Source organism: Bemisia tabaci, chromosome 2 (assembly GCF_918797505.1).
Source record: "Bemisia tabaci chromosome 2, PGI_BMITA_v3".
Lineage (NCBI taxonomy): Eukaryota > Metazoa > Arthropoda > Insecta > Hemiptera > Aleyrodidae > Bemisia > Bemisia tabaci.
In genome coordinates, this window is record NC_092794.1 from 23154312 (window position 1) to 23178635 (window position 24324).

At 36.6% G+C, this 24324-nt stretch overlaps 3 protein-coding genes across 5 annotated transcripts in view; 1 reads left to right on the top strand and 2 right to left on the bottom strand.

Moving 5' to 3' along the window:
* Positions 1 to 65: 65 nt before the first annotated feature.
* On the bottom strand, positions 66 to 7087 carry abo (de-etiolated protein 1 abo). Its single transcript, XM_019060945.2, has 6 exons — positions 6839 to 7087; positions 4716 to 5719; positions 3977 to 4126; positions 2972 to 3105; positions 1918 to 2124; positions 66 to 810 (listed from the first exon to the last, which is right to left on the bottom strand). Exons 2-6 carry the CDS (start codon positions 5697 to 5699, stop codon positions 603 to 605), a joined length of 1683 nt encoding a protein of 560 aa, XP_018916490.1. The 5' UTR covers positions 5700 to 5719; positions 6839 to 7087; the 3' UTR covers positions 66 to 602.
* A 222-nt stretch (positions 7088 to 7309) lies between these two features.
* Positions 7310 to 14538, top strand: PGS1 (Phosphatidylglycerophosphate synthase 1). Its single transcript, XM_019061003.2, has 8 exons — positions 7310 to 7647; positions 7797 to 7919; positions 8598 to 8741; positions 9273 to 9400; positions 10343 to 10623; positions 11518 to 11726; positions 12697 to 12922; positions 13322 to 14538. Exons 1-8 carry the CDS (start codon positions 7519 to 7521, stop codon positions 13522 to 13524), a joined length of 1443 nt encoding a protein of 480 aa, XP_018916548.2. The 5' UTR covers positions 7310 to 7518; the 3' UTR covers positions 13525 to 14538.
* A 256-nt stretch (positions 14539 to 14794) lies between these two features.
* Positions 14795 to 24324, bottom strand: part of LOC109043697 (nephrin) — a 407037-nt gene continuing 397507 nt past the window's right edge. For all 3 annotated transcript variants that reach the window (XM_072296973.1, XM_072296974.1, XM_072296975.1), the window contains exons 9-14: positions 23630 to 23789; positions 21983 to 22276; positions 18621 to 18929; positions 16883 to 17131; positions 16006 to 16139; positions 14795 to 15152 (exon numbers count right to left, since the gene is read on the bottom strand). In XM_072296973.1, the coding sequence (XP_072153074.1) occupies positions 14949 to 15152; positions 16006 to 16139; positions 16883 to 17131; positions 18621 to 18929; positions 21983 to 22276; positions 23630 to 23789 (1350 nt within the window). In that variant the 3' untranslated portion in view covers positions 14795 to 14948. The remainder of the gene's footprint in view (positions 15153 to 16005; positions 16140 to 16882; positions 17132 to 18620; positions 18930 to 21982; positions 22277 to 23629; positions 23790 to 24324) is intronic.

The following is a 24324-nucleotide window of genomic DNA, read 5'->3' on the forward strand; positions in this document are numbered from 1 at the left end:
AAGGCCTCTAATTCATAACTAGCGGTAATACAAAAAAAAAAAAAATTAATAAAAAATAAAGTGGATGTGTTAGGATAAACAGTGTATTAAAACTACTTAACAACAAATTCTAGATGAGATCATGGCACAAAAAATAATCTGTAAAACATAGCAATCCACTAGTCGAAAAAATATTCTGTATCAAACACATAAAAAATACTAATTCTTTGAAAAACAAAACAACTCAGAGGGAAACATTGTTCTGCACAGGTTCTCTGTGAACCTTGAAAATTTTAAACTAATTCTTTGAGAGTGTACGCACAACCAGGAAAAAGAAATTCCTGATAGCGTGATTTGTAATTTACAGATCTCTCATATTGATAAAAACTGTTAAAAAGGTGTAAAAAAGGCACTCTATGTCTTTGACCAAAAATAATGATGCTTGGCATTTTCTTGACATTACAGGCCTACCATATTTTCAGCAAAAAAAACCTTAAAATCCAAACGCTCTGCGCTGTTTTTGTTTCCCTTTTTGTAACTAATGAACCTCAATCAATATCTCAGTGGAAATTGAATATTTTAACAGGAACATCAACTCAGGTACGTGTATTAAGTACAGTGAATTAAAGAAACTGCCTGGTGTCGTCTAATCGAAGATGAAAATTCACAATGTAATCCGAGTTGGTGCGCTGAACACTGATCGCAAAAGGGTCGGTAGGATGAAAAGTATATGCAACTAATCGTCTTGCTGATGGAGGAGGTCTTGTTTCTAAAGCGCCAAATCCAGAGTAAATTCTGAATTTCAGTAAGCCTGAATCCCGAGCATAAAACCTGCAGAAACAAATAAATATATGAATAAAAATTATGATGAGCACCAGCATGATTTTTATTTCTTTTTTTCTACATTTGGAAAACATAGATTTAATGAGCGTTCTGCCACTTTCCTTTCACATTCCAGGTCTCAGAGTTATGGAGAAATCACAATGATCTAAATTTGGCTAATATCGATGACATTCTTAATTAGCCTGATGCATGTAACGCACAGTGGCACCTCAATTTCACAAAGCTGTGAAGAAATACTTCTGAGTCCTGAGAAATCAGACTCAGAGTATCCATCAGCAACAGCTCTTTGTTTTCTAATGAAGGTAGTATTGAGCTACTTTGGGAATAAACTTGTAATGGACCACTAGACAAGGTACGAAGTTAAGCATTCTGATACATGTTTCTAAACCAAAATGTAATGTGGAACACGATTTGCGGAACAAAAATTACTGAAATTAACTCCTAACCAATACATTTCATGTTTTTTCACGCGTAAATTCAAACCTCTTGCTCATGAAAACTTAATGATCTACGTGCGTCAAATCGCACACGGAACATTACCATGACACTCTCTGCGACATGATAATCTGACAACCTCAATCTTGATGCTTTGGCTCAGCTGTAGCAAGTTGTTTACAGTTTGAACTTCACAAGGTGGAAAATGAACAATGTTTAATTGAGAAGCCTGCCGAAACCGTTGTAGTACACGATTGGACTGGCGTAGAGTATTGAGTTTCGTGTGATTCTTAATATTTTAATTCAAATACACTTGCTATCTGTTATGTCAAAATTTTATTAAGATCAGGTACTTTTCCAAAATTTTTCATTACAAACCCATTCATTATATATCTGAAAGAGTTTCTGTTCTCACTTGATAAAGAACTTTTTTGGGAGCTGCTGCATTTTCAGGCTTAAAAATCTTTTCACATCATGGAGAAAAATCTAAATTGCTAAGATAGGCTTGAGATCAGAAAAAAATGAGCTCTGTACTGAGGAAAAACATAATAAATATTGATAGACATTCAGGGAGAGGGATTTTAACAATTTTGAATAAGCACCTTACATAAGCAATAAAAGCCTAGACTTCAAGAACTGAAAAAGAGGAAGAAAGTGTACCTTAAGGGATATTCACCACATCCTTTAGGACGTTCCAGCACAGAAATCCACTTGTCATCATGGCTAAATAGTGATAAATCTAAGTAAGGTGAACTGCTATATGACTGAGCACTAATTGGAAGCTGCGCCAAAATTCTTCTCACCGCTTCAATTTTGCCACCATACCTTGCATTTTCTATGGTCTCTTTAAACCTTTCTTGCTGCAACCTGAGAAGGAAAAAAGAAAAAATACTGATGAAATCATTTTCTAAAGATATCTAATATCCAAAGATTTCTTCTGTTTTCTGATATTCAATTGCCATATCACTTAAGACGAGTAACGATCAATAAGGGTGTAGTTTTAAAGTTCCTGGGACTAGTTTTTCTTATTGGCTCTTATTTTTACAGGTTTTTGCAAAAATGTAAAAAATATGTCCTGATTGAAAACCAATAGATATTCCAGCATGTTTCATCCCTGCAAGAGGACAGTAAATACTTTTCTTGAAAAAAGATCTTATATCAGCTATCCAAGATTAGGAAAGTTTTGCATTGATTTTATAGAGTTTCAAAAAATTGTTTGATATTTGATGGGAGAAAAGGAATTTTTCGGAAAAGGAATGTGAAGTAAGTTAAAGGATTTGTTGCCTTTTATTGACATTTTAGGGTATGTTAAAAACATTCAGAATATTCAGCTTTGGAGAAATCATTGCAAGAACTCAGTTTCTCTCACAAAAACCTACAATTTTGAAACCGATACAAACAAATTTTTGGCAAAATCACAAATTACAAGTATGATGAAGTTTCCATGCACTCCTATGTCTTGGTAGACATTTTTTGCATTTATTTAATTTTTTCAAAGAAACAGGGCATTATGTATGCCTCAACATTGTTCTTCCAGAAAAAAAAAAGAAAAAAAAATTGTACATTTAGAAATTTAAAACATGTTTGTCCTGCGACAGCAAAATGTGTTTTAGTAATTTGTGAGAGCAAAGATTTCTCATAATTTTATTTGGTCAAAATATAAGTTCCCCTCCCCTCTTTTCTGTCATCAGACATTAAAATTTTATGGACTCACCGAGCATAGAGACTGTTAGCTGCAGAGCATGTGAATTGTGCCTCTTCCCTCAGTTTGGCATTCCGAAAAAAATCTGGAAATGTTTCTAGAATATGAACTAATTCATCAGATGTGTTGTCAAAAATTTCAATGATCTGAAACAAGATTATTAAACAGAATGAATGGGCACAAAAAAGGAGTTGTGCATTGTCTTCTACTTTTCATACTATTTTACACAGAATGTTTAAACCTAGACTGTGCTATGATAAAAAAAAATCAACTCATTTACATTCACTGGAAAAAACTCTTTGTAAATGCGTTTTTGAGACTGTTAAACTTGATTTTCAATGAATTCTTGCATATGAAACATTTATGAACTTCTTTGAAAGCAGAGATATTTTAACGTCAGTTCTTGGTCATTTTTCTTCAATGATATAAGTAAGGAACAGACAAGAATTGAAAATCAAGTATAAAACTTTCATGATCAGGGACTAAAAAGTTAATTCTGCGATACACCATAGCCGTTTGCAAATTGATAAAAAAAAATTACATTGGATAGTTATGACACCGCACAATCACAGCACTCGATCAGACTTAGTCCTTGGATCAGAATAGCATTCTACTCTAAATCTTCAAACGATGAAAGAACCTGACTTGAAAGAATTTGACTAACTTGTACTATACATTCAACTTTACGCGATAAAGTCGCAGCTGAGGATGATGCCAAAGATGTCAAAACACGTTCAAGATTTAGGTAAGTATAGTACGAATGAGCTGAATTTTCATCCATTTCTTGGTTTTTCATAATTTTAATCCTCAAATTAAGCTGCACCATTTACATGTACTGAGACACTTTTAGTGAATAATTTTGCACATTTCTTTGCTTTTAATCTGTTTTTTATCTAAGCAAATCTCCTCCAGTCATGAGAAACTGCATTCTTTTTAGAATTGGAGGTCTTTCCATGATACAACTCTCTTAAAGAGCTTGATGAATAGAGACATGCTTGGCAAAGGTTATTAAATTACCTCAGTTGTTTTCAAGTTATAGATGACAAAAAAGGCAGGCATGGAGTTAGGTTCAGCAGCTAGTAACGTGACTACTTCTTCAGATGCAAACTTAATTAACAGGTGCTCTTCGTCAATCAACTGCATTTTCCATAAGCGTAACTTTAAAACCTGGATTAGAGAGTAGCACAATACACATATGTACTTCACAAACATGAAAAGACAGCAAATAAATACATGTACTAATTTTAATCTTACTGCTATTGTTGATAGCAAAAATTATTTTCAAGGATTTGATAAACTGATTTAAATATTTCGCTTAATTGGATTGACAGAAACCTTGGAGAATGTTTTCATACATTCTACAATTACACGTAGCAGGACAATCATTTGATTTGTGTCTGCCTCTTAAGAGATCAGATTATCCTGCATTTTCAAGTATCACATTCCCATAATTTTATTGACCCACCTACTCCTCTTCTTTTTTGTGATTTAAAATAAGATTTGCATAAAAATCCAGTAAAATTTTCTAAGAAAAAATAATTACTTTCAAGTTAAAATCTGCATTATTCTAAGATGGATAAAACATTAAGTTAATGACAGTGATAATCTTAAACTGCTTTTTTTAAAAAGCTTGAAAATTTCTTTCTTCTTATGATATTCTCAATGATTTCTCATTTCGATTCTTTCAGAGCCCTATTAACATTGCTTAACCATCAACCTGTTTTTAAGAGCAAAAAACTCATGAAATAATACTTACTTCTCCGTAAAAAAAGAAGAATTTCCTAAGAACAGCAGGATTATTTTCAGTCTCTGAAAGCTTCAGAGCTCTTCGGAACATGAATGAGAGAATTCTTTGCTTGAGAAGGCTAAGGCACGAATCTCGGATTGCCCTGAAATTAGGAGCGTTGAAGTGGTTGAATGACCGAGAAACAATGAACTCATCATCATCATAGAGGAACCTTCCGATTTGCTTAACTTCCACGAATTTTCCATCTAAAATCTGGTAAATGTGAATAGTCTGATGCTGCACAGACAAAATTGCTAAAATATCCTTGAACAAATAAATTCCTTGGTTATGGGATAGAAAAATTTTATCAGCCTTGAACTCAATTGAGTCTGTAAGCTCCCCTTTCTCAAGGTCTACGATGTGTATGGCATAATCCTCAAGAGGGGATCTAGGATTCGGTGTAACAGCTTCATTGTTGGTATAGATGTCAAAAAAATGATAGGGAGTTTCATTTGATATGAAATGAGCCGATCCAATGATAACATACTTTCCATCTCCTGTGAACAGACTACATTCACGGTTCAACTGTCCAGCTCCTTCGACAACAAAAACATAGTGCTTAAGCCGGAAAAATCTGTCGAAAATTTGCATTTTCAAATTTTGATTCACATCATTGTTGTGCAAGCCAACATATTCAGTCCTAAAGAGCTGAATTAGATCGGCTGCGGCGGCTGGGCCCCGATATGAATAAATTTCTAAGCTCTTCTGATCAGAGGAAAACGCAACAAAATATTTGCCCAGAGGACAAAACTTCCTGAGGAAACAGGGGGGTGTTCCCACATTTATGACTGTTAAATTTGGGAAGACATTTTGATAGAAGGATCTTGATACATGGAAATGAGTGCCAGGCTTCTTTGCTCCATAAATTTCACGATTAATTAGCTTGTTCACTAAATTTTGCGATGGAAAAGACCGGGTTTTGATGTCTCCTGAATTGCTTCCATTATTATCCATGAATCCCAAGGCTCACATGACTGGAAAAAAAGGAGAAAAATCAATGAGGAGAACATTTCAGAACTTGGATATACTTTCAACTGACAGAGGCATATATTTTAGTATAGTCTAAAAAAATTTAAATTTATTTGGCATAGATAGTAGTCACATACTAAATTGCCTTGGTAGTTAAATACACAACCCCTTGGGGAGAAGTTATATACTCAGAGAAAACAAACAATGATTTGACCATATCAAGTCCCTAGAGTAGGTAAACGAGAGTCACAACAGTAATGATGCACTGCTGAAGTCAATTCTTCAACATTAGCTGCTAACTGAACAATGCGTGTGCTTAAAATTAAAGACCACTGGAAAGCAGAGCAGAGAGCTGGGAACTTGTGTCTGCGCATGCACTATTGCCAGTTGTAGCACACTTGTCTCTAGAATTCTCAACAACATAGCCTTTAAAAGTGACCACAGCAGTGCACCAATACTATTTGATCCTAATATACCGGTAGGTCAAACCTCCGAAAGACGCTCATGGATAGGTTTAACTTTGTTTATAATTGAGAGCTGAAGAGTGAGGTTTGTGTTAATCCTTTTCACTACGTAGAGTCGTAATAGGAATGGAGGAGCTGGCGTTACTTTAAAGCATTTTCCAGTCGCCAAATTCTATGGCTCCTGTACGGTGCCGGGTCACCATTTCGATGAACTATCGATTGTTCTTGATACACAGGTATCCAGCCATCCAATTTAAACAAATGGGTCATGAATAATTTACTTGTTTTACATCACTGTTTTAGATCAAAATGTATGAAAAAAGTGACCAAATCTGGCCGCGCACAGGGCTCAGAACTCGTCAACCAGATCATGAGCCCAGCTCACTTCATTATATTACGACTCTGTTTGCTCTATGCTTTTCCTGCACTAGGAAGTGCTTGATGTTCAGTATTTTTATGGTTCTTAGGATTCATGCCTCAATAGTTCCGCAGACTTTTGGTGAGTAAGAGAAGACCTGACATTCTCTTCTCAGCAAGGTAAAATCAATGCAGCAGATATGACGCAACAAGTTAGAAAGCTGCTCTACTTATTCGGCATAGGCTTAAGTATAGCTTAGAATAAAATTTTTAGTATACAGGAAGGAATCATCGCCTACTTACATTATTTCCTGGACAGTCAGAGAGACTGTAGACCCTGAGTTTGACTGTCAGTTCTCATGGTTACAGCGATGAAGCAGACGGCTACAAAGATTAATTAAAAAATGAGCCCAACTGAAAAGAAAACAAAAATGCCGAATATCTCACAAATTTTGAAGAAAATATTCTATTCTTTCACACTTTATGTTTGAAAACAACACTCCTACCTAACTTCTTAACTTCACCAAATCTATGTAAACAAAACACTGACAGATAAAAGCAGGAGGTGATAACTGATAACAAATCCTTACTTTGACGTCACAGCTGAAAACAACGAATCATACGTAAGACTGTGACCAAGTTGTGTCATGCAGAGCGTGAAGTTGCATCAGCGCCGTGCAGTAGCGTTATTTTAATTGGCTGATAGCTTTGATTTCTCTATTTATTTCTGCATCAAAACTGTCATTCGTAGTTCTCCTTCTTTGAATAGCTCTTGTTCAGTCATTGTAAACATAACCTTTTCCTTCCCCACATTTTTCTGGTATTTTCTCTCTCTCCTCTCTGGTTACTTTTCAAGTGAGCGTGTCAGGGCTACATTAATTCTGTGTCTTTTATTTTTCTACAGCACAGTAGTAAATTGTCAATATTTTGAGGAGTATATATATTGAGTGAAAAGTTGAGACTTAATATTCCGCATCGCTTTCATGAAGCGTCTAAGTGCCTCCTTCAAGCTTCTGGACAACTTATTCGAGAACACTGACAAAACTATTGTTCCCACTCCTTTCAACTGGTTGTACAGCTCTGCTCCCAATTTTAAAATTAAAGGTGATCAGGTAAGCATATTCAATTCAGATGTCATTACAATTGTTTAGGGATGTCGAGTTAAGTGATGAGTGAATGAAGCTCTTTAGGTACAGTACACTATTCAAGTTCAGATTCTTGCAAGACTAATATTGTTAATCTTTGTCTTAATTCTGTCTAGATTGCTATTTTGCATGAGCCGAAAGATTTCTATAATGAACTTCTGGAGCGCTGTAGCACCTCCCAAAATCGTATCATATTCTCATCATTGTATCTCGGTTGTGGATCCAAGGAAGAAAAATTGGTGAGTATCAACTTAAGTTTATTTTCAACTAATAAAGGAGGACTAATAGAGGAGGATGTGCTTTGCCTCCTAGACCCCTATACCTCGCTCAGCAGGTGATCGTAGCTTGCTTTGGTAGCCATGCTCCTTTCACCAACACTTGGAGTAAGCCCCAAGAAGTTTTGGAAAGTTACAGAAACAGCCACCACCATTGTCTGGTGACACCACCAAAAGTCAAAAATAATTCTAGGAAGATCCAGAGAGAATGTTGAGAGGGCTTCAATTTATGTCCGTATCACATGGCGATAACCTAAGAGAGTTTTAGAAAGTTCTAGAAACAGGCACTTTACCATCGGTTGCCATGTTGCATCCCCTGAAGCTTTGGAAAATTCTAGAAAGTACTTAACTGTTTTCTAAGTGCAACCATGGATGGTTCAGCTTATCCAAGACTTAAACATCAAAACTTTATTGTTAGTTTTAACAAGGCTAGACTGCCCGTTAGTAACCTGAAAACCAACAACAAATGACAAAACTGACACAAATTTTTAGTTCCAGTTGTGTTGTTAAGGCAACTTCCTAAATGTGATCCTGACTTGCTTGAACTCTTTTGTTTTCTGTCGCCGATTTTACTGAATTTCTTCTGCAGAGGTACTTCTTTTTCCTTTTACAAGTACCCTGTTTGATTTCTGCACTTTTTAGGTGTCAGTCATCGAGTCCCGCCTGAAAAACACCAGTTCTAATCTGCAAGTTTCAATTTTATTGGATGCTAACCGAGGATCCAGGGGAGAAAAAAATTCTAGGCACATATTACTACCTCTGCTACTTTACCAAAAAAATTGTCAGGTAAGAATCATCGTGGTTCAGAATGTTATATTTTTTTATTTTACTTTATATATTGTTTTTTGTCTAATTTTAGAATACAAAACATCGGGGCATCCGTCTTGCATGTTTAAGAATATTTTTTTTCTCTCAGGAAATTTTTGTGATAAAATCAGTAATTTGCCACACTTACCTCTAAAAAAATTCCTGTGTATTTGCACTTATGGATATGAAATCATGGGAAATTTTGAACATCCCATGAGTCCTTGAAGAGCTTATGAGTCGAATGCGTTTAAAGACCGTATGACATTGCACTTCTATCTTATTAAACTTCTACTAAGTTTTACTCAAATAATTTTACAGATATATACACTGATATGAACCAAGTTTTCCGACTCTGACTGTTAACCAGATGCTTATCCCCTATAACCTATATTATTTACTGTTATTCCTTCATGGAAAGCTTTGAGAGGCAGTGATGACATAGAGGCTTTCACTAATTTTCCAAAATTTGTACTTGAAATATTGAAAATAATTTTTTTTCTTTGTGCTCAGGTGTCTCTATTTCACTCACCTAATTTACGAGGTCCACTCAAACAAATCCTGCCATCTCGATTCAATGAATTGCTTGGACTTCAGCACATGAAGTTCTACATTTTTGACGATAGTGTCCTCATCACTGGGTATAATTTCTTCCTTAGTTTTAAAAAATTTCTTCTTAAGTTTTAAGTTGGACTTTTAACCTCCATTTAAGCAAATAGCATGATGTAAATAATTGAGCCATTTCTATTATCACTTTTTCACAATACACTTTTGTTGCTTTACATTGATTTCATTTTCTGAGATCACAAAAAAGTAAGGAGACACATACAGCTCTGCTTTTATAAGTTAAATTTCCACTGAGAAATCAACTCCCGAAATTGCGTTTAATCCAATCCTGTGTAAAATTGAAAGTTGTGTGTCTTATGTTTTGCGGAGGCTCATTGGAACTATGATCTCTGTGTAAGTTCACTCTTTTGTTGTCTAGTTATTGATGTTCTAAAGTGGTTCGAAGTGTTCAAAAGTTTTTGCAATGAAGATCCTTGCTCACTCCTTTTTTGTAGCGCCTCTAAGTACCCTGAACATACTGATATTGATAAATAAATTATACTTCGTGGAACGGAAAACCCACTATAATATTTTTATAAATTTCTAAAGGAGCAATAATTTTCTTACATGAAATTTATTGATTGGAACTACTACTAACATCATCATAAGCACATAACCAATCAGGATTATTCTATTTTGTGCTCAAATTTCAAAACAATTCCCCCAATATGGAGAGAGCTTTTTAGAACTCCTTCAATTTTTTTGGTTTTTTGCCCAATTTCACTAAGAGAGTGCTTGGTATCGGAAATTTAAGCATCACGCAACAGCTCCAATATATCCAAAATGTTGTGTATATTGTATCAGGAATATTTGCACAATATACTTAAATAGGTTAATTCATCATTTATATTCGGTTTTAAAATACTTATGCTCAGGTTCTTCCAGTCAAATATTCACAAATTAGTTTAAATTTTGCAAGATTTTCTGAGGATCTTTGTGCTTCTCTCTAATTTTTTCTTTTTCTTTTCTTCATGCAGAGCAAATTTAAGTCATGATTATTTTACAAACCGACAAGATCGTTACATACTCATCTTAAATTGCAAACCATTGGCTGATTTCCTTGCTGGTTTGGTTGAGTGTGTGAGTCAGATCTCATTTCAACTGGACCAAGACAACAATGTCTCCCTTCCTGAGAAATCGAAATTCCATCCCTTCAATGATAGCAAAGAGGAATATGTCAAAGCCGGACATGATCTCATCTGGAACTATTTTGTCAATTCTATGCAGTCAGAAGGTACACCTGCTGAAGAGGAATCAGGTATGTAGTTGTGACGTATACTTTACACTTTTTTATGAGTCCAAATTTTGCTGTACTGTTGTAGATGACTTGATCTTTTTAATGACAGTAAAGAATCACCGCAAAGCTCATCAATAGCTTGTCAAGGTATCTACCAACTTTGAAAGAAAGAACTCTTTTGACTTTTTCAGGTTTGCTCTAATGGAAAGAACAAAATGTCCCCAACTTAATGTTTATTTTTCCTCTACAGGTACTATCAAATCGACTCATCCCAAGGCTTAGATGTGGTCTAACAGGAATTTTATGAGCCGCATCCATCAGGTTAAAAAATAGACTGATTTAGTGACTACATCATTCGATATAATATCAAACTCAGTGGTTCAAACCAAAACAAATAAGATAACCTCATGTACAAATCTGTGTGAGTTATTTGTGTCAATTTATTACAATTTAATCATTAACAGTTCATAAATCAATTAATGAATCATTAAGCAAGAGAAATTTTGATTACAAAAAACACTTACTTAGACGCATCTTACCATCATGGTGCAAAGGGCGCGAATCAGAGACAAGGTTATGTGTTTGTTTACAAATGAACCCTGACGCAGCTACTAAATCAGCCTATTGGGGGAAACCTCAAGTTATTGAAAAAATAAAAAGTGATTACACCTACATGTTAGGGTGGAAGAATACCATCAACCAAAAAAGAGGAAGTAAAAATGACAAATTTGAACTAAATACAGGGTGTCAGAGTGGAAAGCAAAATTTTGTCACAGACTTATCATCTTTTTATCACTTCGTTTAAATTTTTTGTCACCTGTCTAAACTTTCATCGGGTTTAGGTGATTAAATATTTATTCTATATCACCTAACTTTCCTGTTTTATGGAGCAATTTCTCTTTCCTAATTTTACAGAGAATGATACGGTCATATTTCCCCTATTGGAGATGCCACCTTTCAAAATCCATCATGACAGTGTTATCACGAAACACTTATTAGACATGGCACCCGCTGGCGCAGAGATTCATTTGGCAACAGGATATTTTAATCTTACCAATGAGTATGTGGACTCGTTGGTAAATCGATCCAAAGCAGCAGTCAAAATCCTCATGGCTCATCCAACAGTAAGTTGTTTTCTCTGTGGTTTTTAACATCTATTACTAGAAAAATGTATACATCAGGCTCGGACATTTTTACAAGTTTCAAGTAATCTATGTGAAGAGCATGAAGATAGATTTTGTCCATATTTTTATGAGTTGCGGACCTTCATCAGCATGTCAGAGAGAATCTGAAGTTGGGTGGTGCGAGACACATAACGGAACGTTTTGCCAGATTTTTAGATAATCAGGTTGTCTTACGTTTTGAATTAGCAGCTAGCTATTTGCAATTGTAAGCATTCCTAATGCTTGGTGCATTTGGTGCAGTCTTGCAAAGTCTTCCATCACACTAGAATTTTGTTTTCTGATTTTCAAGTCCTTGAAAATATTTCAGATTTACTTCTAAGAAATGTGTAGGTAAATGAAGAATGTGAAACCCTTTTAACTTTGGAGATCTCAACAACCCTTTAATTTATCATAGAGAAACTTAATTTTCTCTTAACTTTCCAGATTCGCACAGCAAGTCATCACACACATTTTTTTATTTTATTTATTTTTTTAAATTTTTTTACTAATTTCCTGAAAAATCTTGGTGCGAAGAGTAAGGAACAACATAATCAGCCCAAAATGCATGATGTAAAACAACCTTATCTGGGGGAATACTATGAATGAGTTATCTGAATCATTTCATTTGAACTTAGTTGTTTACAGTTTTGTGAAAATAACCTAATTTTTACTCAATTGAAAAAAATTCTTTCTGGAAACATTTTTCTCCTAGTATTTAGATCCCTTTTTCATGAGAAGTCTGAAGAAAATTCAGCAAGAAAGGAAATATAGACTGCAGGAATGTTTCAAAATTTTTAGGTTTAATATCTTATTTGGTTTTCTTTATTTTTTCTGCTGTAAAAATCCTTTATTTAAGGTTTCTTTGTGCTTTATATTTCCATTTTAATAAACAAAATTACAAAATTTATTGTGATTTTTGGTGAATTACTAGGCAAATGGATTTCTGAATGCAGCCGGAGTAGCAGGTGGGGTCCCCTATGCTTATACAACCCTGGCCAGTAATTTTTTACATCATATTGAGAGGCATCAAGCAACCAACCGCATTCAAATTTTTGAATTTCTGAGGTCAGGCTGGACGTTCCACTCCAAAGGTCTTTGGTACACACTGCCGCAGGAATCCACCCCACATTTAACGCTAATTGGATCATCTAATTTTGGTAATTCTCAGCTTTTTTTCATGAAATGTCTCTCATTTATGCATAAATTGGTTTTGCCTCTGTAAATTGACCTACACTATCTGCAATTCACAATTGTTTTTTCAGTTGAGGAGCTAAACATATTCACTGGAAAACACTCAATTCAAGCGAAAATTTTCTGAAAATTATCTCAAATTATTGTATGTCCATACAAAATTAGTTAAATTTAACAATGAATTTTACTTTCAAATAATGTGGGCACTTTTGTGTGGTTTCCAAAATAATAATTCCTAAAGTAAAAAACTGGAATGTGCTTTCATATGTCACTAATCTTCTGTCAAAAACAGAACCGGTTCTTGGGAAACATTTTTTTAATATGTATGTAGATGCTTGTTTTGATGTGCCGATTACATTTTTCAGGTTCTCGATCAGTAACGAAAGACTTGGAAATGCAGGTAGCCATTGTCACCACTAATTCAAAACTACGAGAAGTTTTGGCACAAGAAAGGGATCGTTTGTACCAGTCAGGTGTGCCTTTCACGAGAGAAGTTGCGGATTCACCTTCAAGGCGCTCTCCTCTCTGGGTGAGATCTACCAGTCGAATTTTCAAAAATTATTTTTAACTGCTGCATTTGTACGTATTGTTTTGTTTATTGTTATTGTGTTCATGAAACAAAGTTTCTCTTTATCTCACTTTTCCTGCCAAAAGAATAATTTTCTACGTCGATAATAAACCACTAGACAAGGTGTCTATTTAAGCATTAATAAGGTGGTGAAATGATGCTGGGTCCACATCTTTTTGGGGGAAAACGAAGCCAAGAAATTTCAAAAATTTTAACTGGAAAGTTTTGACTCTAGTTGAAATTTTTGGAATTTCTTGGCTTCGTTTTCCCCCAAAATGATGTCGACCCAGCATTATTTCACCACCTTTTTACTTACAATTCGGGCCATTTTTTAGTGTTTTTTCTTTGCGTTCAAATATCAAGATATATGTGTTCTCAATGTAGAATATGATTTGTACAACAAAAGTTTCTAAAAGTAACTTCCAACAAAGATATTAACTTTTTTTGGATGCATTAATTCAAACTTCCGTCTCTTATAGAAACCGTTATTTTATTAGTCAGGAGTTAATTTTAGTATTGCTTATGTCACAAATCGCATTCTATGTAAAACTTTAAAGGGAGAATATGTATCAGAGTGTCCGAACTCGTACCTTGTCTATTGTTTAAAGGGCGTGATACCGTGTCAATAAAGTGGTGTGAAAAAGGACACCAGTGAAATGGGATCTCCATCGCGGTTATGTCGTTTTTCGAATCTGACTTGGAGATGTGCAAAATGTAGAAAACAAAAGAAATTTCCAGTGACTAAAAAATTTAAATTATTAATCTGTATCGTACTCTGTTTACACATCTCGGTGAATCCTTCATGTCCTAAACTTGTCTATTTATAATATTTGGCTAAAGTTAATCCTTCGAGTCAAATTCATCCAATCAACGGTACCTCTTATTTTATTATGTCTTTGCAAATAGTTGAAGCCAAGCAATTTGATACGATTTTCTATCAAAAATGAAAAACTGATTTGTTAGTATTATTTTTTCCGTGATAAAGGAAATAAAAAATGTGTTATTTTTGTTAAATCAGTCTTACCTTATTCTCAAGACACATTATTACCCAAAAATGTGCACCCTAGCCTACTAGGAAATGTTCAAGAGAATACTCGCTTCCACAAAAAATTAAAAATGATCCACATCAAAAAGTAAGCTGATACCTCAGAAATTGATATTTCTAGCAATTTATGCTTTTGATTCGCATATCTTTTTGATCTTCAAAAATTTACATTTCAATCCGGGAAATTCCTCCCTCAGTACGGAAGGTGAAAAAAAGGCAAGACAATTTTTTTTTAAAAATAAATTGATAGTCTTTTTATTAAGAAATAGAAAATAAAAAAGGGGAAAACAAAAAGTTACATATTTACAAATTTAAGAGTAGAAAAACATTAATAACTATCAGGCTGTTGTAAACTTTGAGTTTACAACTGAGTTGTTAGTCAAACAGCACTCTCTCGCTTGTTTACTAATGAGCTGTTTACTTTGAGAGGTGAATGAGGAAAGGGGATTCCTTCAGGCAGCAGTGGTGTAGCCACGATTGGTTGCCTCAGCGTCTGTACACATGAACTAACTTCATATTTTGTCCTCTTCTGCCTCGGTAGAGTGCCCCCTCCTATCAAAAGGTTGTCATCACAGGGTATAGTCTGCAATCATTAAGGAGAAAATTAGCATCATCATTAAAAAGTCAGAAAACCCATGTATCGCACAGGATTTTTGGTTGTGACATAAAATTGGAAGGACGGCAATCATTCAAAACTATATCTCGAATATAAATTTTTAAAGTTTGTGCTTGAAATGTTTTCAACACATTTAGATGTTATGCATGTGAATACAGTCGTAGATATAGCCTTTGGTATGGAAGCCATGGACATGGCTGTAGACTCTGTGGCTAATTACATATATACATAGCTACAGACATACCAATGGCTAAAGTAGGAAACTATATATTTCGAAAATAGTGTTCAAAAATGTCAATTAATACTTCGTTTTTTTCAAGAGAGTATCGCAACACTTTTAAAAGTGAAATTGAAAGATTAAATTAAAAGTGAAGTTTGTAGGAAATACTTTTCAAAAAAACTAAAAAAAATTGCAGAAAATTTACACAAAACGATGATTATACGATGTTTAAAGTATTGAATTCTTATGGGAAATGGCAATGGTACAAAACTTAACATGTTGCATATGACTTCGGCCAACAGCCATTATCGATATACAAATGTGTGCCCCATTGACTGATGAGCCAACAATATAAGAAATATCGTTATACAAACAAATGGACGGCATTTTGCAATTTGGAACTATAAATTCTGGCTCTTCTGGAAAAGCACTAATGTGCATAGGGAAACTAATGGCACATACGTTGTTTTTAAACCGGGCTAGAATTTATAGTTCCAAATTGCAAAATGCAGTCTAAATCATGTAAGTTACTTAAATTTTGGAAAAGTGTTATTTCCGTTAAGATCAAAGGGAGAAACTTTTTTGAGTAACGATGCTCACCTGTAAGTTTGGTGAGTATAAATGTCTAAGTGGGAGGGTTCCATTTCGAATGGGTGAGTAGCCTCCATGAGTATGTATAAGTCTTGCACTTTCTATCGTCGAAACAAGTTGCCTTCGCTCAGTCTCATCAAAATCTGAAAAAAAAAAAAACCGGCTGTTTAAGATTTTTTTATAAAGCTCAAACAATTATTAGAGAGAACTCTTTGTAAAAATCAAAAAAGTGAATCGGAAAATAATTTTGCTTGTCTCTTGTAAAAATCCCAATGCTCATACAAGCATTGCATTAGTTATATCAAGAAGGAAGTATATCTTCACAAACATTTTCCCCTTATATTATATCTTGTATTTTGTACGTACGAATATTGACACTACATTTTACTTTGCATTTCACAATAATGTGAACTTTTTTTTCATTTTGAACATATTACCCAAGTAGCATTTTTCATCGGAATAATCGGGATTTATTGCAATTTTATCTGCGATAAAATCGCTAGGATCATCAAGATCTGAGCGATTATCCTCGATCTTACAGGGATAAAATCGCGATATTTTCGAAATAAAAATTGCGATATGACGATGTAATCTCGATTTTATCGATGAAAATTGATCGCGACTTTATGGAACCAAAAATTGCGATATGTAGCGGTTTAATCGCCATATATCACACTTTTTAATCTCTAATATCTCGATATATTGCCACCGATATAATCGCAATAACCAACCGATAAACTCGCAATTTATCGCGATCACTGCTACATGGGTATGATGATAACTCCTTGGAGGTCCTTGATTGGGCTCCTCCTGGGAGAGGGCGCACAATGAGAGGTTGGAGGGAAGGGATGGAAGCAGAAATGTTGAGCAACCAAAGAAGACTAACCTGTTATAGGGTGTGGAATGATGTCAGGATTCCTTTCATCGCTGTCACCGCCACTGTCCGTACCAGCGATGTCTTTTTCAGTCTCTTTGGAGGGGCTCGTATTCTGTTTGAGCCGTTTCCGCTCGTTTCGGGAACACTGCAACCGTAGCACTGCTGCCACGAAACAAGCAGCTATGAATAAAGCACCCACAATGCCAACTACTACGCTCATGGGTGTTGTAAGGTGGAATGCTGAATGTCGTAACCGATCTGTGAACAAAAATTCAATTTATACTGTTAGCTCTTCAGTGGATAGTCAGGATATAGAGGTCATCAAATGTAATTTAAGTTACCAAAGGAGTTAGTTACCAAAGGAGTTAAGTTACAGGAACTGCGTTCCAAAATACCATAGGAATTCTTATAGCTGGCTATAGAGGGCGATAGAAAGCGATAGAAAATCTTACAGCCGCGGGCTGTACGAAGCGATACAATATTATGTTGCCGGGCTAGAGTTCTTATACGTGGACTAATTATTGCATAATTAATTGAGGCTATTCAGGGATAGGTACTCTCAATAAACTTTCGTTTCATTAAAATTGCCAACAAGGAAATGCTCTTCCAATAGTGTGTAATCTGTGAAATCAGAAAATTCAGAAAGTATCCTCAGGAATTGTGAAGATCCTTTGAGTATTCTGAGGAGAGGATATATGTTTATGCATAGGGATCAGAATATACTCAGATGGGGATGAGGATACTTAGTTTGCTATTCTTGAGCTAGAATGGGTTGACTACTTTACTTAACCATTACTTTAAAACGCACACAAATTTCATGTAGTTAGCCATAGCATACTTAGCTATAAAGGGCATTTGGACAAAATTTGTCCAAATGGACTGCATTTTGCAATTTGGAACTATAAATTCTGGCTCTTCTGGAAAAACACTTATATGCATAGGGAAAGTAATGGCACATACGTTGTTTTTAAACCGGCCTAGAATCTATAGGTCCAAATTGCAAAACGTAGTCCAAATAATGTTCTGTTCAGGGGGGCTTGGAGGACAAAGCACATGAGTGCAGTTTTCGAAACTAATTCTAGGTTTGAAATAAATTTCTTAAAAAATTCACAGGAAAAATCCAATTTTTAAGCATCAAATCGTGAGTTTGAGCTTTCTTTCCCCCATAAGGCATCATACAATTTAGAAACTTTAAACACGTTTTTCTTGAAATAACAAAAACGGCACGTATGTACCTTGTCCTTCAAGCGCCTCAATATTCAACTCTCATTATTATATCAATGATATCTTTTATATAAATGATTTCAAGTAGAGGAAAGCCATTTGTCCTCAGCCATGTCTATTGGGTGTCTAATGGTACCCTGTCATTCAAATTCCTCACTTATTCAGTACCTTTTCCTTGCTTTTTCCTTACTTTCCTAATTCATTTTTTTGGCGGTTCTTAAAAATCCTTGTTTTTCCTGACCTTTTCGTTACTTTTTCCTCACCTCCTACGCATTTTTAACTGTATTCGGATTGGGGAAGTGGAATGATGGAATGACAAAGGAATAAAACGAAAAATACGAGGAATCAAACCGGAAACTTAATAAATGGCAATCGCATACTCCCAGGGGTACTTTTTAGAATTTATCACGAAAATCTCGAATTTCCGTACCGTTTAAGAAAATGGTGCTGTTTCGGTGTATCTGTACTTTTTCCGAACAGTGAAAACCCCTACTCCGAGGTGGATTGCATAAACGGGACTCACCTCTATCACTAGTGAAGTGTTTCTCAGGGAGCCTCAGCGTGAAGGCCTGCTGGACGAGAGGCTCGCTGCGGCCCTTCTGGTTGAAGGCGAAGACGTGCACTTGATAATTCGTTGATGGATCTAAGCCGTAGATGGTGAAGCGCGGGACAGGTGACGTCACGTTGGCGCGGAGCTCCTGCGAGTTGAAATCGCGGACCTCAGCGATGAAGGACTGGTGGAGGCCGCCGTTGAAACCCTCCGAGCAGCGGACCATGAACGAGTTCAGAGACATGTTGTGCACCGAGCAGTTGTGCACTTGATCCGGTCGTCCTGAAAAAATCCATCGCGCACATGCGATTAGATGAAATACATACCATGGAAGAAAATTCAAAGGGCTATGCAACTATGCCTAATGTGGCGAAACCAGACGAAAGAGGTCTCTCTGTTCTGTATTGAGACTCTGGTAAAGGAGCCCGTTGGCTACAGGAACTGCGTTCCAATATACCATAGGAATTCTTATAGCTGGCTATAGAGGGCGATAGAAAGCGATAAAAAATCTTACAGCCGCGGGCTGTACAAAGCGATACAATATTATGTAGCCGGGCTAGAGTTCTTACGGGTGGGCTAATTATTACATAATAATTTAATTATTAATTAATTAATTTAATATTACATAATTAATTATACAAGCACCACTCTGCAGCTCAGTGAAAGCACAAAATGTAAAAAAATAATTAAAGTGCTGGAAATCATTAAATTTGACACGGAACCACCTCAATATTTACAAAACACACATTATATATTTTCCTTTAATACATATTGTTTTTTTCCTTTTTTTTCATTAATTTAAAAGAAAATAATTCATGCAGAGTGTGCAAACATTTCAAAATCATGAGTTGAAAAACGCTGATTCAGCGAGTTTAAATATTACAGCCAAACGCAGATGAGCGGCATGCAATCAGCGCGACATACGCACTGGCGCCTGCAAACCTAACTTGGATACTTCACGCATTGCGCAATGCGTGAAGTATCCTGTTAGGTTTGTAGGCGCCCTCGCCCGCCGCGCGTGCCACGGCGCTTCAGGCATCAGTCAGGCAACTATTTCGCAACGGAAGTGTTGCACAGTATCATACGAAATTGAAGGCGCTCCAACGTTTTAAGAATGACAGGCGTCCTTTAAGAGTACGAAGCTTTCCTTGCAAAGAAAATCAAGAACTACGGCACAAAAAATTAGCGGTGGTCCAAAAATTCACCAAGTCCTAATATTCGTATTTAATGACGTTTAGCGTAATCTTTGGATTTCATTAGAAAAAATCTGACTAGATTTAGGCAGAGACATGTTTAAGTATACCGTCAAGAAGATTTTATTTTGAATCAAGAATGAAATAGCCGAATGAAAGCGGGTTTCTGCTTGATGTAAGTGGCCTTTATTTTTATATCAGCATTTTTGCTTTTTTGAACGAGCAGTATTATCTTTATTGATTCTTAAGGAAACCTCGGTGGTAAATTTGAGTATATCTCTGCATCAATTTTTCCTCTAATGAAGCTCAAAAATCATGCTAAACGTTATTGAATACAGATATTAGGAATTAGTAAGTTTTCCGACTACCGCTCTCTTTTTGTCATCATCACTCGTTTTAATTTGCGAGTGAACTTCGTGCTTTGGAAAGATGCCATCAATCACCAAATCAATGGTCTCAGATCTTCGTTTTTCACGTGGTTTCCTTTTTGTGCCCTAAAAGCTACATAAATCGAGTTGCATGTCCATACTCTCCCTATAAAGGTACTCCAGCTTTCCCTAGTATTTTGATGCTTCAAACGAAACCAAATCATCGTTGTTTAATTAATTAATTAATTTAATAATTGTTCATTTCATTGTTTTAATAAAATTTCCGGCTAAATCATGGGTTTTCCCAGGAAGGCAGCCTCTCGTCCCTCCCAAACTCTATTGTTGGCAGATAAGTTGCTTTTTTGGCACTACCCAGTTCAAACCAATGTAAAATATTCACATATATTGCGCAATCTGGCAACCCCTCGAGTGAAATAGAAAAATGTGATATATCGAATAAAAGGTGGGATCCTTCCACTCTCATATTTATGCTATAGGTCACGGGAGTGGGGACGCATAGAGAAAAAAAGGAGGTGTTTGCATCTCGAGGATTGTGTACCTTGTGACGTAGGTCGGTACAACCTGGTCAGCGAAATCCGGAATTCGAAGTATGAAAAACCGACCATAACGTCCGATTTTTAAGCGTGCCAGTAGGGCTCGCTTTTTGAAATCACTCGGATGTACCATAGTACAGCACACCGATCAACCAATGCTATTCAACGGGCCGTCCAAATATTTTTTTCCTCGGACCCGTTTTCTTGTCTTTGAACCATTATACTGTCAAGCCCTGATGGTCTCTTACCAAAAAACCGAATGAACTACTAATTGGGAACCCTTGAGAACATTTTCCTGTCAAAACCGTATTATTTCATTTGACAAAAACCTCATAGAAGCTTTCTTACGCTCGGAGGACTCAACTCTAGAACCTTCTTTCCCGCCAAAACTGTTTAGCCAATGAGCGTCTTGCACTGCAAGTGCAATCTGTGATGAGCCTCGTGACTCTTTATACCATGTACTAACCGTGGTCCCTGCAGAAATCCACTCAAACCACTGCAGTTATCTCCCGATATAGCTTTGGGTGTCAGGTTTCGAGCAAGGCAATAAAAGACGGCGAGGAGAGGGTCGCCTCGTCGAACCTATTATCTTCCACGCCCGATTAACCATTCACCGTGACGCCAGGATCCACCAAATTTTCACAAAAATTGTTTTCCGTCTATTTAGCGAGTTTTTCCTTGCTTCCCGTTAAAGTACAAATAAAAAGAGACCTCATTTGTAAAAATCGGCCGAATAGGAGAGAAGTTACAGTTCGAAATCCAAAGAGATTAACTCAACGCGATTTCGATGCACGGCAGTTCGCCCAAATCACGGTCGTGCGAAATGCCGCGTATCAGCTTAAAATCAAGATAATTGGACGGAATCTTTAAAATCAATTTACATTCAACGTTCATGAATCAATATTTCCTTCCAAATTTAGCAAAAAGTACCAATTGATGCAAATAACAAAGACGTGAAAATAGTAGGTATGTGTCCAACATTTTAGTTATTCGGCACGCTTTTCCAACATATTCATGTTGGATTTTTCTGCTTGTTTTTGCTTAAATCAACTCATGATATAATTTCATAAACTTCATGTAGAATGCATTTTTCCCATAAACTACACCATTTCCAAGAAAATCGACGATAAAAGTCGCCGTACCGACCTACGTCATCAAAAAAATTCCAAGATGCCCGCAATGCAAACACCTCCTTCTTTTTCTCTATGGTGGGGACGAACCTGCAGCGATGATATGGAAGACGCAGGGGGTGCGCTGGTGGCCGATCTTGTTGGAGGCCCAGCAGAGGAGGGTGCCGTAGTCGAGCTCGGTGAGCGGGGTGTAGGAGATGACGCTGGCCGTGCCGGACTTGATGACGAGGCCGGGCGCGACGTCCTCGCTCTGGGCCGAGTTGTTGAACATCCACCGGAACACCACGTCCCGCGGGTTGGCGTCCACCTCGCACGAGATGTTCACCCGCTCCTGCTTCGCCACGCCCAGGAGCCGCGACTGGTTCTTCCCGCACGTCGGCGCGTCTGCAATCACACCACCACATCTCATAATCACATCAAATCAAATTCTATTACTTTCACCCCGGTCTCACTCACGCGGGTCGTTCAGATCGGTGCCTTGCTACAATGAAGCTCTCGCATATGTCAGGAATTTGCGATTTAACTACTGATTTTCATGAATAATTTCGCCAGGAACAATGTAAGTATGCTCTTTAGAGCTTTTCTTTTGAGCTTAGGAATTCATTTTAGAAAAAAATAAGTGAAACCACTGTGTTTCTCGCGAAATTTTACAAAATGGATCGCAAATCTCCTACACCTACAAGAGCTCCAGCTTTACTGAATAGAATCGAGCAGTTGGGTCAGACCTACCTGGACAATAATTAAACGTACGTTAATAGATGCAACATTAGTGTGCGGCCTATTTTCGTCTTGTAGGAAAATCGACGAGGTCCGGGTGGCAATTGGTGCTAAGTTAAAGTGCTGGAAGTCATTAAATTTGACATGAAACCACCTTTATATTTACAAAACACACACTATTTTTTTCTTGAATACATATTTTTTTTCCATCGCTTTAAAAGAAAATAATTCATGCAGAGTGTGCAAACATTTCAAAATCACGAGTTGAAAAACGCTGACTCCGCGAGTTTAAATATTACAGCCAAACGCAGATGAGCGACGTGCAATCAGCGCGACATACGCACTGGCGCCTGCAAACCTAACTGGGATACTTCACGCATTGCGCAATGCGTGAAGTATCCCTGTTAGGTTTGTAGGCGCCAATGCGCTGGTCGCTCTCGCCCGCCGCGCCGCGCGTGCCACGGTGCTTCAAGCAACTATTTCGCAACAGAGGTGTTGCACAGTACCAGGAGTACCAGAACCGAGCAGTTGGGTCATACCTACCTGGATAATAATTAAACATACCTACGTTTAATAGATGCAACAATTGCAACATACATAATAATGTCAAATGGGGACCTATCAGAAACCGAAAGACAACTGAGAAAAATAAAATGAAGAAGAGGAGAAGAAAATGGATGAAGAAGCGAGAATGAAGAAAGGGAGTAAGGAATAAAAGCGAGAGGACAAAGAGGAGGAGGAGAGGAAGAACAAGAAGAGAAAATGAAAAGAGAAAGAGTAACAAAAAAGAGGATTGGAGGCAGAACCGGTATCAGAAGAACATAAAGAACGATACGAACAAAAAACATATTAGGAAAAAAGAAGCAGATGAAATTCTTGAAATCTGATGCATGGACTGGTACAACTGTTCTGTAATGAATCATATGGTTTGAGAACTTATAACGGATGGATGCAGTTAGACGCTACAGTAAACGCCGGGAAGTTCGTGGTTAGCCGAGATGACGTCATATAAAAACTTACACAAGACGTTAAGGTAGAAAGGAGGGCTCTCTCCTTCGCCCTCGGTGTTGTATCCAAGGCACGTGTAGTTGCCTGCGTTAGTTCGGCTCACTCCTTGCATGACAAGGCTTTGGTTACTGATTATCACATTCTTCCCACTGTTGTGGGGCAAATTCCGACCCTGAAAAATAAATAATAAGAGGACTATTGTAAGATCCCAAAATTGCTTTGAGCACAGGTGTCTCTAAAGTATGTAAATCATTAAAAAAACGCGTTTCCAAACTTTTAAAAGTTTAAAGCTGCTATTTTGACTAGAGGAAGGGGCTTAAAGTTGTATGCCTTGGTTACACGTTTTATGTGAAGCTTTGAGGTGATTAGCCAAATGTTGGTATTATTTCTTTGCAATAGTTTTAATTTCAAGATGATTTCACCCTCTTAGCGCGTTTTCATTCAGGTAATTTTGATGCAAGAACCTGATTATACGTCAACATTTTAGAAAGATATCGATGATTAAACTGCGAGACTATACGCATTTCCGTTCGCGACGTTTGTAGACTTCCAGTCACACTTCATTTTTTCCTCGGAGAACTGGTCAACGTAATTTATCGAAAACTTCCTTGACTTTTCCTCTATTCTGTGCAAATTTCAAGCTATAAAGTTGACGTGTTCCTCTTTGAAAAAATTCACTAGGAGCAGATATTTTTAAACATGGCGAT